Raw genomic sequence first — 16,386 nt, 5'->3', positions numbered from 1 at the left:
ATTGTATAATACATTTATACAATGGTAATACACATTTATACAATGGTAATATCACATTGTGATATTACCATTATGATATTACCATTATGTATTTAATGCATATTTATGTTGTACATAGTGCTTTGAAACATACTTTTTTAAAATTTAATACTTTCTTAGTGTTTTCCCCATACTTTAAGTGTATTTCTTTTTTTTTTTTGTGGTACGTGGGCCTCTCACTGTTGTGGCCTCTCCTGCTGCAGAGCACAGGCTCCGGACGCACAGGCTCAGTGGCCATAGCTCACGGGCCCAGCCGCTTCGCGGCATGTGGGATCTTCCCGGACCAGGGCATGAACCCGTGTCCCCTGCATTGGCAGGTGGACTCTCAACCGCTGTGCCACCAGGGAAGCCCTTTAAGTGTATTTTAACCGCATCATTTTTAATGACTGCATAATATTCCTCATCAGAAAGTGGGGATAATTAAAGGTACCTATCTCAGAGGGTTATGCCATGAGCACTGACAAGAGTTTTGTCATGCAAAGCTAACTGGTATGTAAAAAACTCAGTTCTTCTGCAGGATGGATTTATATAACCAATCTCCTTTCACTGAGCACTGAATTTATTTCCATTATTTTGCTATGATAAATAACGGTGGACTATATTAATCTTTGCTCACATCTTTGGTTATTTCCTTAGTAAATTTCGGGACTGCTGGGCATGCATATCTTAACGCTAACCCACTCATCATTGTGCAGTTAGGGGAACAGAGAGGGAAATGGGCTTGCCCTGCCTCACACAGCGCGTTAGCTGAAGTCGGGACTAGGAACCAGCTGGGGACCAAGAGAAAGTCCCGGGTGAGCAAGGAAAAGAATTAGGTGCCTGAGCTGAAAAGGCTGCCGGAAGAACCTGAGGCCACGGGGTAGGTGAGAGGCGGGGAAGGGCTGCGGAGCAGGGGTGCTTCCTCGCCCTGCCGAAGCTAAGCGGTCGCCTGGCAACGCGGGCCGCGCGGCGTTCGAACGGAAGAGAGAAACCAATCAGGATTTCCAGGGCAAACCATTCCGGTGTCGGGGGTGGGAGTGGGGCGGCGCGCTCACTTCCCCTTCCCGTGCGCCCCAGGACCTTCGCTCTGTTGGGGGCCTTCGGACAGTCAGGTCCCCCGGCTTATCTCAGTTAAGGAGGACAGCTCCGAAGAGACCCCGCGGGTCCTCACGTGGGGCTGAGGCCTCCCGAGCCGCGTTGGGTGCGGCCATTCCCCGCCTGAGTCCGAGCTGTCAGCCTCCTCAAGACCCGCTCTGGAGGAGCCGGACTCGCCTAGCGTGTGCTCCAGGTGAGGGCACGGGTGGTCCGGGGCGCGAGCCCGGGACTAGGGGGTCTCCATTCATCGGGCGCCTGCGGTGCGCGTCCCCCCTGAGTTGTACCAGCGGAGAGGTTGTAGTACCCCATTTCACAGATGAGAACGCTGAGGCTCAGGAAGGCAAGTGTCCTGCTCAGGAGAAGTCTGGCAGAGAAGCCGATTCAGGTCCTTCTGCTCCATCTCTCAGCCTCTAGTCTAGGTAGATCTAGATTTACCTTGAGAAACCCAGACGGGTAACCGGTGGTCACTTTCTTAGCCTCTGATCAACCGGAACATGGCCACTAGAGCTCAGGCAGCATCCCCTCCCGGCTGCCTCTTCGCCACAGCGTCCTGGCGTCTCCTCCAGGGCATCTGTCTTCACTTCCCCGGAAAGCCAGCGGGTGGATTTAGGGCTCACTTGGGATCCTTCCGCTTACGGGGCTCTGAATTACAGTGCTGTCCCTCTCAGAAAGAAGAGCTAGGGGGATCGGGCAGGACTGACATTTCTGAGCTAGGTGCCAGGTGAGCAGCTGATGGTTTGGCCCTGGACTCTTGGACCTTTGGCTGTAGGACTCTTGGGAATCTACCCCAGGTTGGGGGAAAGGGTAGAGGCACACCCTCAACGGAAGACACTAGTCACCAGAGACTTTGGAGTTGGGGGTGGGCCCGGGACCCCTCCTGGTAGAGCATCTGACCTACACCAGGCCTTGCTTCCTGGGGAGCCCCCACCCACAGGTTGCTATTGTTGTTTTCATTTTGTAGGTGGGGAAACTGAGGTTCTAAGAAGTTAAGCCCCTTGCTCAAAGTCACATGGTCAGACTTGGCAACTCTGGGGCTGGTTCCCAGTCTATCTGGCTTCCATCTTAGAATTCTAGACACTCAGAATTGTAGCATCTGGGAGTCTTGAATCTCTTCAAGGGGAGTTACTTACCCTCTGTCCTCCAAAGCCGTCTCCTGGCTTTGGGTAGATGAGCTCTGGGAGATCAGAAAGAAAACAAGTCTTTTCTTCATTCTTTCAACAAATATTTACTGCCTTCATATGCCCTGCCCTCCGCCTTGTCTATTTTGTTTTTCTCAGTAGCATTTACCCCATCTGATGTCATATAATTTCACTTATTAGCGAGTTTATTATCTTCCCTGACTGGAATGTGATACAGGGAGGGGCTAGGGTGAGGCAAGTGAGGTAGTTGCCTCCAGTGCAAAATTGAGGGGTACCCAAAGCCCCAGTAATCAAATGACTAAAGCTAATATTGATCATTTGCTCTGTGTTCTGCTGGTGGGAGACCAACTGGTATGGCCTCCATGGAGCACAGTCCCCCATCTCTGTCACAATTACACATGCATCCCCCTGACCTAGCTGTCCCACTTCTAGGCAGAATGACGTAGGCACAGTGAGGCTGCAGTGTGGTTTGTAATAGAGACTAGACACACACGCTCAGTGGCCATCGGTAGGGGCTGATGGGCTCTTTACGTACTGATGTAGCACAACATATATTAAGTTTATTAATAACATTATAATTAATATATGTTAATAACACGTATTATTAAGAACAACATATATTATTCAGTGAAAGAGCAAGACGAAAACAGTGCACAGAGCATGTTGCCATATGCATAAAAAATAGAAAGAATATATGTCTATTATTGCTTGCATGTGCCTAAAATCTCCGTGGAAGGACATACAACTGTTTGATCACAACGATTCCTGCAGGGAGGGGAACTGGGTGGCTGGGGATAGGAATGGAGGGAGTTTTTTTTTTTTTAAAACTTCATTCCCTTTATAGCTTTTGAATTTTGAGCCATGCACATGTATCATCTGGTTGAAAAAAATATATATGTATGTATTTTAGATTATTTATCTAATCATGAGACCACTGCCCTGTCTGTGATCTGTCATTAACTTGCTTGTGACTTTGGGCAAGTTTCTTCACTTCCCTGGGCCGAGAAAAGAAGCCATGATGGTGAGCTCAGGCCCAGGCAGGGGGCAATCTGGGCCAGGAAGTGGGCTAGGTTATGGGTCTGTCCTAACCCCACCTTCCCTACCTTATCCTGTGTGCCAGGCCCTTCCCTAAGGCTTTGCATGTGGTATCTCTCTCTTACTCAGTCTCCACCGCAAGTCCCTTTGTCCTCATTTTGCAAGCTCAGGTGCAAACCTGAGGCCCAGCGGATTGAGTTGGTGGAGGTGTGAGGTCGTGGGCCAAACAGTAGATCCCTGCCTTAGGTGGCTGCACCCACACCCCTCGCACAGCCCGTTTGCCTCTCCCTTCCTAAGGTCTGTGCAAGGTTGACCTGGGCAAGGCTGACTCCAGGCAAGCCAGGGCACGAGCATCTGGGAAAATTCTAGAAATAGTGTGGGGTCTGGTGTGGCCCTGGAGGGTGCCCAGCTGGGTGTCTCTGACCCTGACAGCTGGGCTGAAATCGAGCTGGGTTGTCCTACTGGCTGGCTGTCTCTGCTGCCAGGAGCCTTCCTGAATCCCTCTGGGGCAGGAGAGGGCCTCCCTGTCTCTGCCCAAGTCTGGGCCGAGCTTCTGCTGAATAGAATGAGAAGCAGGTGGAAGGGAGGGGTGAGGTGGGAGTGCACAATGTCATGAAAATGAAAAACATCAGAAACCACACCTCCTGCCCCCTTAGCAAAAAATAGAAATCCCTGACACCTCTTGAGCCCTTACCGTGTGCTAAGTACTTTACAAGTATGAACTCCTTTAATTCTCTCAATTCTATGATGTATGGTGGTTATTACTACCGTTATTTCCTCCTTATGAAGGGAAACTGAGCACAAGAGATGTTTAATAACTTGCACCTAGAGCTGGAATTGGAATCCAGGGAGTCTGGCTCTAGACTCTGTACCCTCTTTTTTTTCTTTTTTTTTTTTTAATGTATATAAAATACAATTTACCATTTTAACCATTTTTAAGTGTACAGTCCAGTGGCATGAAGTTCATTCACATTGTCGTGCAACCATCACTAATGGAAACTCCATACCCATTGAACAGTAGTAATTCCTCATTCTCTTCTCCCTCCAGCCCCTGGCAATCACCTTTCTACTTTCTGCCTCTGTGAATTTGACTCGAGGTACATCATATAAGTGGAATCATACAGTATTTGTTCTTTTGTGACTGGCTTATTTCACTTAGCATAATGACTTTAAGTTTCATCCATGTTTGTCTATCTATTTATCTGTCAGTGGACACTTGGGTTGTTTCCACCTTTTGGCTATTGTGAATAATGCTACTATAAACACTGGTGTACAAATATCTGTTCAAGTCCCTGCTTTCAGTTCTTTGGGGCATATACCCAGAAGTAGAATTGCTGGATCCTATAGTAATTCCATTAAAAAATTTTGCCTACGCCACACTGTTTCCACAGTGGCTGCGCCATTTTATATTCCCAACAGTGCGCAAGGTTTCTAATTTCTCCTCATCCTCATCAACACTTGTTATTTTCTGTTTTTGTTTGTTCGTTTGTTTTGGTTTTTTTTGCGGTACGCGGGCCTGGCTCCGGATGCGCAGGCTCAGTGGCCATGGCTCACGGGCCCAGCCGCTCCACGGCATGTGGGATCCTCCCGGACCGGGGCATGAACCCGTGTCCCCTGCATCGTCAGGCGGACTCTCAACCGCTGCGCCACCAGGGAAGCCCCATTTGTATGTTTGATAATGGCTGTCTTATGGGTGTGATATGGTATCTCATTCTGGTTTTGATTTGCATTTCCCTAATGATAAGTGATGCTGAGCACCTTTTCTTGTACTTATTGGCCATTTGTATACCTTCTTTTGGAGAAATATCTACTCAAGTGAGTCTGCATTCTTAGATTTGTAACCTCTGAGAGAAGGGGTCAACATTCAGTCTGGGCTGATGAAGAGCTCACCCAGGAGCTGGGCCTTGGAGCATCTGTTTGGTTGAATAGTTATCACAGCGCACATTTTGGTGGCGCTTGTCGTGTACAGGCCTCACACTGGGAGGGAGGCACTGTTAGGGATCCTGTTTTACAGCTGGGGAAACCAAAGCATGGAGAAGTTAAGTATCTTACCCAAGTTTCAGAGCTAATCACTGGTGGAGCTGGGTTTGAACTCACTCAGGTTGGTCCCAGAGTCCATGCTACAGGGGTGGCCAGGGCGCTGGAGTGGAAAAGGGCATTGCCAGCAGTGGACCCAGTGTGTGCAGAGATTTGGATGTGGCAGCTTTGGAGGACGGACAGGGCTCAGCTAGAGCTGTCTGGATCCCAGCTTGAATAGGGGCTCCTGGAGGCTGGAGGAGGAGTGGGACAGGTGGGGGAAGGCCTGCGTCAGGGTTGGGGGTTGGGAAGAGGCTTGGTGCTGAGGGGCCTTGGTCTTTGAGGTGGGCTCAGAGTCCAAGGGTTTTAGTCCTGCCCCTTGGTCAATGGCATCCCCTCCTGTGCTTTGTCACTGGAGGAAGGAAATATGGAAGAGTGTGGTGGAGTTCTTAGCCCAATGGGCGAGATAGGAAACAAGTGATAGTGAATATCTAAAATGACAGGGTGCGATGAATGTTTGGAAGGGAACAAACTGGGTAAGAGAGTTGGCAGGAGCCTCAGGGTGGTCAGGGAAGCCTCTCTGAAGAGGCGAAGAGGGAAGAGGTTCCAGGCAGAGAAAGGATGGTGCAAAGGCCCTGAGGCAGGAAAGACCTTGGTGTGCTCAGGAACAGCAGGGAGGACTCTATGGCTGGAGCAGGAAAAGCTGGAGATGAGGTGGGAGAGGAGGGCAGGGACTGGATCTTGGAGGGCCTGAGGGCCAAGTGGAGAGTTTGGATTTTATTCTAAGGAGATGGGGAGCCTTGGGGGCTGGGGCTGGGGTGGTCGAAGCAGAGCTGTGATGACATCTGATTTCTGTTGGGAAGACGTTGCCATTACTGCCCTCATTTTATAGCTGAGGAAACAAGACCCAGAACCATAGCCAGGGAGTCATTCCTAAGGTGGCTTCTCCCTCTGGGGCCCAGAGAGAGAGGCTATAGATTCCTTAGGAGTTCCCCGGTGAGTGGCCAAAGCCCAACACTGAGGACTATCTTCTCCACACCCCTGCTCCCCAGACCCGGGCCTGGGTTCAAGTTCTGGCTCTGCCATTTACCAGCTGTGACCTCAGGCAAGTGGCCCCACCTCTCCATCTCTCAGTTTTCTCAACTGTAAAATGGTCATAATAGTAGTATCTACCTTATAGTGTAGGTGTGAGGATTAAATGTGTTAACACATATAAAGAGCTTAGAACAAATGCCAGGTACAAAGAAAGCACTTGGAAAAGGTCTTACCCATTTTATAAAAATTGTCACTGTTGTCTTGCTTTTACTACAGTTAGACCCTAACTGAGCACAACCACTCCCCCTAATGCTTCCCCATTGTTGCCTTAGTAGAGGGCTAGGCAGGGACCCAGCAGGCTGCTGTGGAGAATGGTGGTCTTGTCACCTCCCTTATTCCCCTAAAATCAGGGCCCAGGGGATGGAAGTGGCTTCAGGGCTGACTCACTCCCAGGTGGAGGAGAGCTGTTCCTTGAGTCACTTCCTGTCCCCTCATGCCCTCCACCCCAACCCTGGTGCAGCCCCTACCAGGCACAGACATGGAAGTGGGCCCTCTTTGACCTCCCTGGGGCTCAGGTCGGAGCCCAGTGCGCAGTTACTTCTCTGGGCCTCAGAATCCCAGTGGAAACTGGCTTAATCAAATGTCCCACCTGAAGTGACATAATAGAGCTTGGGCTGGCAGAAGAGACAATCACCTCCCTCCCAGGAGTTCCTTCCTGCAGGGCTACAGTCTCCTCATCTGTAAAACGGGGATGAAATAGTTCCTCCCTCCCAGGGCGGTCCAGAGATTTAAATAAGTACAGTGTCTGGCACTCAAAAATTCTAGTTATTATTATTTCTATTATTGCTGTCCTTACTAATGTTTACAGCTTGCACAAAGCTTCTACAGGCACTCTCAAGCTCTAAGAACTCACACTGACCTGGCCTGGAAGGTAGGACTTTCCTTTATTGACAGAATGGAAGGCCAGAGAGGTCCAGCAACCTGCTTGGGGACACACAGCTAGAAAGGAGTGGCATTAATTAAGGCTTGATCTGGGGGGAAAGTGCCCAGGTTGGACTCTCCAGGGTGACTTTGGCAACTGACTCAGCCTGTCCTAGCCTCAGTTTTCCATTAGTCAAATGGGGATAATAATAGAGCTCCCCTTGTAGGGGTTGTTGGGAAGACTAAAATGGGTTAATTAACACCAGGAAAAGTTAATACATTAACTGCTGGTCATTGTGGCTGTGAGAAAGGGGGACTCAGTTTTTCCATCTCCAAGGTGGGTCCGGTTGCCTGAGCTGTCCACTAAGACTCTGTGTGCCAGATGTGCGGGCCAGTGCAGCTGTGGGATAGGTGGGCCTGGCTCTCGGAAGAACTTCCTGGGGTCGGTCGGTGGCGGCTGGGATCGGGTCCCGGCCGCTGCCTGGCTTTCGTTCTCCCTTTTCGAGTAATACCTGGGCCGGCGTGTTCACCTGCCCGGGGCCGGCCGCCGGAAGTTGCGCAAACGCGTGTTACCTGAGCCCAGGTGGGCCGGGCCGGAGCAGCGCAGAGCGGCGGCAAGGGCGCAGCCAGGTACGTGCGGGCCGGAGCCGGGGGCACGGGGCCGGGGTCGGGGGCTGCCTGGGCACCTCTCCCTCCTCCTCAGGGAAGGCGGGGACCGGGCAGGGACTCACCTTCAGGCCTGGACGAGGCTGTAGGAATCGTGCCATCAGCTCCCTCATTTAAGAGCCAGGACAACCCGGGCTCAGAGAGGGGAGGCGAGCAGACAGAATCACAGAGCATGCCGCCGCTGGGAATCTCCAGGATTGCCCCCAGTTGGGAAGGGCAAAAGCCAGACCAGGGATCCGTGCTCCCCCTACTCCCCCTCGAGGCTGACGCCAGGGAAACCGGTGGGGAGTGAGCAAGGTGAGGCTGCATGCCCCGGGGATGCCAATGAGAAGGGCCCGGGGCCGGCGCTTCTGCGGTCATTTGTGGGTAATGTTTGAAATCCGTGGGTGGGGCGTTGGGCGATGAGAGGAGGCCTCAGAGAGGACACGAGTCCCACGCGGGGACCGGGACCCTGGCTTTAACTTGCAGGAGCCACCGCACATCGTGCTTTGCCCACCGGTGAAATGAGTCTTGTTCACTCATTAGCCTCCTTTGTCCGCCGCTTAGGCTCGGGCAGACGCTTCTGGAGAATGCGTAGAGACCCCTGCGAGAGGGGCGGTCTCAGGAGTTGGGTCAAATTCATAATAAAAACAAGGAGCCCAGTTCATGCAGCGCCGCCTTTTTTAACAGGTGCTGAGGAAAGTCCTCGACTTGTTTTTATCGCTCGATCCTCACGGTGACCTGGAGGATCAGGAAGGTGTATTTTTAACAGCATTTCACACATAAGGAAACCAAGCCTGGGAGAGGCGCAGCTGCTTGCGCAAGGCGCACAGCGGGCGAGGGGGCCAGCTCCGGCCCTAAAGCCGGGCTTGGCTTCTAGCATCTGTCCGGGTCCCGCCGGAAGAGCTCCTGGGGTCTGCACGTCCGGCCCGAGGGGGTGGGGGCCCAAGCCGGGTGGGGGGCGGAGGGGGGGTGTCGCAGAACGTTTGCCCTAGCCCTGCCCATCTGACCTCCTTCCTCCTTCTGTTTCCCGGGATGGTGCCCGGGAGGAAACCAATGCCACCAACGGGTTGGACTGGTTTGGGAGGCGGGGGCCCGGGGGTAGGGCAGAGTCTAGCTATGTTGACAGGGCTCAGCAAGGCTGCCTTTCCTGTGACCCTTCCCTCCTGAGGTCTCCTTGGGGGTGGGCCCTGAGTGGGGCAGGCTTTCTCTCCCACCTACTCCATCCCTTCTAACTTGGGAGCAGCTCTGGCTCTGGGCCAACAGCCCCCAAGGTTCAATTGTCAACTTGCCTTTGCTGCAGAGATCTCAGACTGGGGGCTGGGGGCCAGACTGGGGCCGGGGGCAGATATGTTTGCAGGCATGGTTTGTTTGCCCTGTCCATGCACTGTTTTAAAAATTATTATTATCAAATACGCTAAGAATCTAGAGTTTCCATGCAATTCTGGGTTCCCAGCTTCCTAGAACATTCTATACCTACCATCTTAGACCCATATGCCTACAGTAGGGTGGGTATGCCCCTCTCTATTTTACCCCTGGTCTGCCTGCTTACATTTGGTCCCCATAGGTATTTCAGGTCAGTAAATATTTATTGACTGCCTATTATGTGTAAAGAGCAATACCTTGAAACTGAGATACAGTGAACAAAACGGACACTCCCCACCCCCACCCCCTTCATGGAGCTGTTTTAGGAGAATGTGAGCAACAATGAGTAAAACTATTCGTTTTTTTTTAGATAAGTGAATCAGGCTTCATATGAATTTGTGTCTTATTTATTGTCTCTGGGACCTAGGTTGGTCACTTCTTTGAGTTTCAGTTTCTCCATCTGTAAAAATGAGGTGACAATGACCCGTATCACAGACTTGTTGGAAGATTACAGGAGAGGATGGTGTCAAATGTCTAGAAGACAGATTCCTCTCTCCCCTCCCCAATCCAGACTCTTCCCTCCTGGCATTCTGGATGTCTAGGTGGGGCTGTCCAACATAGCTTTCTGCTACGGCTGGAAATGCTCTAATCTGTGCTGTCTAGTATAGTGACCACTGGCCACATATGACTATTGAGCCCTTAAAATGTGGCTAGTGTGATTCAGGAACTGAATTGTGTGTATTTACTATAAATTTAAAGTTAAGGCTGAGTAGCCATATGTGGCTAGTGGCTGTTGAATTAGACAATACAGGTTTAGATGGCCTGAGCTACAGGTCCTCTTGAGGATCACCTAGACAGAGTCCCTTTCCCCCATTTTACACATGAAAGGGTTCAGGACTTCGTCTATGGGTTTTCTTCTGGCCCATCTCCAGGGGACTGCGGGGGGCACTTTGTGGCTCTAGCCCTTCCTTGGAAAAAAGGTCAGGGGTGGCCTGATGTCTGGGGGTACTGGGCCCTGATGCTTAGGTGATCATGTGGAGACCTGTGCATCCAGATGTGGGCCCTCCTACTGCTGCTGGCAGATCCAGAGTCTGCTGGATGCTCCTAAGCAGGGCTGTGTGATCTTGGGCATTTCCAGCTTCTCTCAGAGCAGCATAGCTCAGGGCTGACGTTTCCACCTGACAGGCATCCATGGATTGCTGTGGGCCTGGCATTGGAATTTCATACTGGAAGCTAATGGGTGTCTGGACTCCATTGGGACAGGGGTGGGGACTTTCTACACTCCTCCTCCACAAGCTCTGCTGCTATGCCTGGGGCCTGGCATGTCTAGGCGGGTGGCACAGGGCAGCTTCCTGCCTGGGTGAGTGTGGGGTGGAGGTGGTACCAGGCTTCCTGTGGGCATTCCAGGTGGGGTGTGGGGCTGGAGCCCTTTCTCTTGGTCACTCAACCCCAAGACCCCTGCGCAAGCACCTCCCTGCTTGGAGGCAAGGGGCAGAGCCACCAACTTGCTGAATTAGCTTAATCAGGCTCACCTCCCTGGGCTTCAGTTTACGCGTTTGCAAGATGAAACTGTGAAGAGGACTCACTGAAGTTGAGCCGGCTGGTGACCAGCACTCAGCCTGGAACCCCTTTGCTTCCTTTAAGATGTGCCATGTCCCATCTTTTCTGCACAGGCTGCCCGTGTCTTTCTTCTTTGGCACCTTTTTTTTCTCTCTGCCTCAGCTGGGCTGGGCCCTCGGAGAAGGGGGGGGGTGGGCGGAGTCACAGGCCCATGAGCGGGTGCTTTCTGCCTGCTTATTGGCTCTCTGTGAATCAGAGGCGTGGCCTTTACCTTTTAATGGGGAAGGCGTCTTCAGCTTTTCTCAGTCTTTGCTGAGCCTTTGTCTGAGTGTGCTCTGCCCCTTTCTTTCTTTCCTCCGCTGCAGCCGTTGCGGTGTCCAGCTGCCAGCTTTCCGCCTGGATCTCTGTCTCCTCATTTCTCCAGTCTCCTCAGACAGAAGCCCTCGGGGTATGTAACAGCCATGCCTGTGGACACGCTGACTCCGGGAGCCCGAGACACCCCCGCCCTACCTTTCCGCCTACAGACCAAGGTCCCCGGCTACCAGCTACAGCGGCCAGCAGACTGTGGAGCCCGGAAACCTAGTGCTGTAGAGCGCCTGGAGGCCGACAAGGCCAAGTATGTCAAGAGCCTGCATGTGGCCAATACCCGCCAGGAACCTGTGCAGCCCCTGCTGTGCAAACAACCACTCTTCAGCCCTGGAACTCGCCGCACGGTGCTCACGCCTTGCCGCCGAGTCCTGCCTGGCCCCGGCCGCCGGCCCCAGCTGGACCTGGACATCCTGAGCAGCCTCATCAACTTGTGTGATAGTCCTGTGTCCCCTGCTGAGGCCAGCCGTACCCCCGGACGGTCAGAGGGGGCCCGCCAGGCTCCCCCAGCCACCCCCCCACGCCCACCACCCAGTATTGCTGCAGTCCGCCGAGTGGATGTCCTTCCCCTGCCGGCGTCACCTGCCAAGCCCTGCCCATCACCAGGCACTGCCGCCACCTCTAGCCTGGCCCGGCCGCCAGGTTTGCAACGCTCCAAGTCAGACCTGAGTGAGCGCTTCTCCCGGGCAGCAGCTGACCTGGAGAGATTTTTTAACTTCTGCGGCCTGGACCAGGAGGAGGCACGGGGATTGGGTGTGGCCCACCTAGCCCGGGCCAACTCAGACATCGTGTCCCTGGCTGGGCCCAGTGCTGGGCCGGCTAGCTCCGAGGGGGGCTGCTCCCGCCACAGCTCTGCCACCATCGAGGAGCTGGCTCGGGAGCGCGTCCCCTATGGTGTGTCAGTGATAGAGCGCAATGCCCGGGTGATCAAATGGCTGTATGGGTTGCGACAAGCGCGGGAGACTCCAGCAGCTGAGGGCTAGGCCTCCATGGGACTCGACATTCGCCACGGGACAGATGTTAGAGAAGCCGTAGGCCCCTTGACCTCTCCGGCATCCATTCCCTGGCTTGGGGCAGACCAGAGGCTGCTGCCTCATGTGAACTTGCTATAGAGGCAAAGCCTCAGAGTCTGGACCAGCATCCGTCTGACAAGGACCGACCCGGAGAGAGTTGGCTCTTGACCTTGGACTACCACCTACGCCTCACATGTAGGGTTTTGACATGGATGGACCCGCTTGTAGGTTTGGATTTGGGGCACTTAGCCCTTCCCACTGAGAGTGAGGGACCAAGGGATCTCACCAGAGCTGTCTACCCAGCAGCTCTGTTTCTTTCTTCCTTCCTTGGCCTCTGTCCTTTACTGACTTCCTCTTCCTTACCCAGTGGGTCTTGGTTCCCTGGGAACTCACCCTGGGGTGGGGGTAGGAAGGAGTGGCCTATCCACATTCTTCAAGGGGCTTGCTAGCCTGGGCCTAGGTGGGTAGACTACAGAAAGGACTGGTAGGAGTCTGCACTGCTCTGACTTCCCTCCTCTTGGTTAATAAACACAAATGCTTGTTTTTCAAGGGCTGGGTCATCAGACTCTTCTGTGTACACAAGGAGAAGGGGTGGGGGAAGTCTTGGGCTGGGGCCTTCAAAACTCAGTGATTGCCCACCCAGGATCTGGGGGGGCATGAGGCCAGTGGCTGGCTCTGCCTGAGACTCGCCTCACAGGGCACCCTCATAACCCCTCTGGGAGGCTAGCTGATGGGCCTCCTTCATAGTGGAGGACGCTGGGTCTGGCCATAGAGTGAATCAGGAAAGAACTGAGAAGAGGACTGGAGACTTTCCCCTGCACCAGGAAGGGTACCTGCCTGGGAAAGGCTGACAGGTACATGGACCCTCCCCAACCGTAAGTATTCTGCCCTTTCCCATCCCAGCCCAGTTCCCAAGAGGGCAGGAAGCTCAGAGGGGGCAAGCCCTGAACTTGAGGTCACACAGGCCATCGATTGGAGATTGGAAGTGGAAGTTCTTAGAGGAAGAGGGACTTGAGGTGGATAGCAAAAATGAGTGGCCTTGCCTCCAACTCTAGGTGACCCTGGGAAAGCCAGTCCTCCCTCTCTGGGCCTCCGTGGGAGAGTTGGAGGCATGGTCGTCTTTGGTTTGGGGGAAGGGGAAGGAGGCGGCTGGCACTGGGCTGTGAGGTCTCGGCTCCTTTCCATCTCCCTCCAGGTTAGTTACCTGCTAGGAGACCCCCGCCCCCCACCCTTGGCTGGTGAAGCAGCGAGGGGCCGGGCACACAAAGGGTGAGAGCCTGGGTGGCCTCTGTATCCCCTCTTCCCGTGGGGGGGTGGCAGGGCTGGGTGGTGCTTCCTCTCCCGCAGGCTGCCTGGGCTGCAGTGCTCAGAAACAGGAAGCTCTAATGGGGGCCCTGGTGACAGGTTTGATGTAGGTTTTATTTTAAGCATAAAGAGGAGATTTCCGTTGGGCTGTTGACAAACATCCAGGTCAGCCCAGCTGTCTGTCTGTCTGACAGTCCACAACCAGTCCCCAGGCTTGGCTGGGCCTGGGCCATTTGGGGAAACAAGGGGAAATCGGGTTATAGAAGAGGATGGTGTTCAAATTCATGAGGATGGAGTTCACCCCTCGTGATACAGACGGGGAGACTGAGGCACAGGAGGGGGATGACCCGCCATAGGCTCCCAGCAAGTTTGGCAAGTCAGGAGCGGCGCCTCCTGGTCCCCAGGTTAAAGGAGTGATGGGGTCGGGGGGGATAATCTGGGTAAGCTCTGCAGAGGTCGTGTCCTTTGAGGTGTCAAAGACCTTTCCCTCCAAGGCAACCCAGACAGAATTCGGTGCTAAGGGTTGCCCCTTGCCATGAGCTGCCAGACCCCCAGAAACACAAGAAGGTGGGAGTGTTGGCTGCATTTTACGTGTGAAGAAATTGAGGTTTGGGTCACAGGACTGTTGGTGATGGGCTGAGAGACCCCTTGTTCCTGGAGGAAGTTTCAGTACTGGGCTCAGACCTTTCATACTAAACCTGTCATTGAGTCCTCAAGGTGACTTTTTTATGATCACCTGAGAAGGTCACCTCTTGTCTTAGAGCAGGGAGGGGTAGTGGCTTGCGGGCTGTCACAGAGCGGGCCTGCACTCCAGCCTGGGGTCACACCCTGGCCTGCTGGACACCCCAGTCACCGGCACTCTGGCTCCTTGATTCTCCCGACACACACCTCACCTCTCTTCCCCATTCTGGCGGCCTTTCCTCCTAGTCACTATTGAGCACCTACTGGATGCCCAGCAGTTGACAAGACAGCCATGGGCCCTGCCAAGTCTAGGGGGAGGGAAGGGGCAGCTAAGCAGAAACTAGTCATTCACACTCAGGAACTTCTGCCCTAAGACCAGAGCTGTTCCTAGGAGCTGGGCCAGGGGGAGCCAAGAGGAGCATTGGGAGGGTCTGTTGGAAGAGAGCAGGGAGGGATTCTTGGAAGTGGGGAAAGTGCCACATTGAGCCTTGACTTCTCTGACAGGGGTTGCCTCGTTCTGGGAGGGCTTCCCCTCCTCCAGGATTCTGTGGAGGGGGTGGCTAGGGGCTTCTGCCACTCCCCTTACCCACCGGTCTACCAGCCTCGGGGGGATCTGCAGAAACAGGCCCTCTATTGTTTTGCCTCCAGTTGGAGTGTGAGGGGCAGTGAGTGGCAGCCCCTGTGTTTCAGGCCCTCTGAGGGCCTGCAGCTGCTGCCCTGTCCCCTGGGGCCGCCTGGCCGCCATAGCAGCTTCCCCAGGCCAGATTGGCCCCAGCTGCCTAGCCCCTAATTAGGCAGAGATGAGATATCTGCTCCCTGATCTATTTCCCACCAGCTAATTATACACATGTGGGCTTGGGAGACTGGCAACCTGGCTGGCTACTTCTGTCATGAAGGTGTGATGGGCCCCCCGGGAAATGTACCCATCCCTACCTGCCGGACCTCAGTTTATCCTTTTGGCAGAGGATGGGATATAGCAAGGGGCATTGTTCCTGTCCCTGATGAAATGGTTCTGGCTTTGTTAATGAGTTGCTGAAGGGGACCAGGGGGAGGAGACCCCCATCCTGCCTGACATCCTGTGTCCAGGGGGAGTATGCAGGTCCATCCAGGCCCAAGACAGAAGTGCCCCATCCAGTTTTTTTAAAATTTAATATTATTTTTCAGATAATATATTCATATATTTCCCCCAAAATTTTATTAAGAAAAATTTCAAAGTTGAAAGTATTATATAGTGGACACTGATATATCACCTACTAGATGCACAATTGTTAATATTTTGCTGTATTTCCTCTATCGGACATCTATCCATCTATCCACCCATTAAAACAACTTGTTTTTTTTTGAAGCTTTTCAAAGTAGGCTGCAAACATCAGTACACTTCCCCTTAAAGGCACTTCAGCATGCAGATCATTAGCTAGAGTTCTGTATTTGTTTATGGTTATTCTTGGGAGTGGGAGGTAAAATTTATATACAGTGAAATGCATAGATCTTAAAGGTACCATTTGCTGAGTTTAGACAAGTACATACTGTACTCCAAACCCTAGTCAGGATATAGAGCCATGAAAAGTTCCCTCACGTTCCTTCTGTCAGTTCCTGTCCCAAACTCATGGATGGATCTATATAAGTACTACTAATAAAAACATTCCCTTGCCCTGTACTTCCCACTCCCAGCCCTGCTCCCCAAAGCAACCACAGTCAACTTTTTAAACTATTTCTTCAGGTACTTTCCTCTGTATTTCTAAGTAACATTCTTTTCCTGCTATTTTCTTTCTTTTTTTTTTTTTTTTGCTACGTGGGCCTCTCACTGCCGTGGCCTCTCCCGTTGCGGAGCACAGGCTCTGGACGCGCAGGCTCAGCGGCCATGGCTCACGGGCCCAGCTGCTCCGCGGCACGTGGGATCCTCCCAGACCGGGGCACGAACCCGCGCCCCCTGCATCGGCAGGCGGACTCTCAACCACTGCGCCACCAGGGAAGCCCTCCTGCTATTTTCTTGATTATTTTAGGCAAATATTGACTTTCAGGTCTGATGTTCCCACAGTGTGGCTTCTGCAGCCTGACTGCCTGGGTTTGAATTCCAGCCCTTGCCCTTACTGACCAGATGACCTTGGGCAAGTGACTTAACCACCTGATGCCTCAGTTTCCTCATTTGTAAAATGAGAGTAATAAGAATATTGAAGTTGTTGGACTGTTAT

General features: G+C 53.0%; 1 protein-coding gene across 3 annotated transcripts; it reads left to right on the top strand.

The window, feature by feature from the left end:
* Positions 1–1,087: 1,087 nt before the first annotated feature.
* On the top strand, positions 1,088–12,757 carry FAM110A (family with sequence similarity 110 member A). 3 transcript variants are annotated; one of them, XM_022592789.2, is made up of 2 exons: positions 1,088–1,306; positions 11,195–12,757. In XM_022592789.2, exon 2 carries the CDS (start codon positions 11,291–11,293, stop codon positions 12,176–12,178), a length of 888 nt encoding a protein of 295 aa, XP_022448497.1. In that variant the 5' UTR covers positions 1,088–1,306; positions 11,195–11,290; the 3' UTR covers positions 12,179–12,757. The 3 variants fall into 3 exon arrangements, with proteins under 3 accessions (XP_022448497.1, XP_089752787.1, XP_089752786.1); XM_089896661.1 differs by lacking the exon at positions 1,088–1,306 and adding an exon at positions 7,698–7,889; XM_089896660.1 differs by lacking the exon at positions 1,088–1,306 and adding an exon at positions 7,953–8,222.
* Positions 12,758–16,386: the final 3,629 nt, after the last annotated feature.

Source organism: Delphinapterus leucas, chromosome 15, assembly GCF_059928025.1.
Source record: "Delphinapterus leucas isolate spDelLeu-1000000601 "Yukka" chromosome 15, BTC_Dleu_Yukka2, whole genome shotgun sequence".
In the NCBI taxonomy this organism is placed as follows: Eukaryota; Metazoa; Chordata; class Mammalia; order Artiodactyla; family Monodontidae; genus Delphinapterus; species Delphinapterus leucas.
Note: the sequence above shows the minus strand (reverse complement) of the source record. Positions and strands in the feature narration are given on the sequence as shown.

Bases quoted from the DNA above. Each gene is read 5' to 3' on its own strand.
- FAM110A (XM_022592789.2), top strand. From the start codon at position 11,291: ATGCCTGTGGACACGCTGACTCCGGGAGCCCGAGACACCCCCGCCCTA.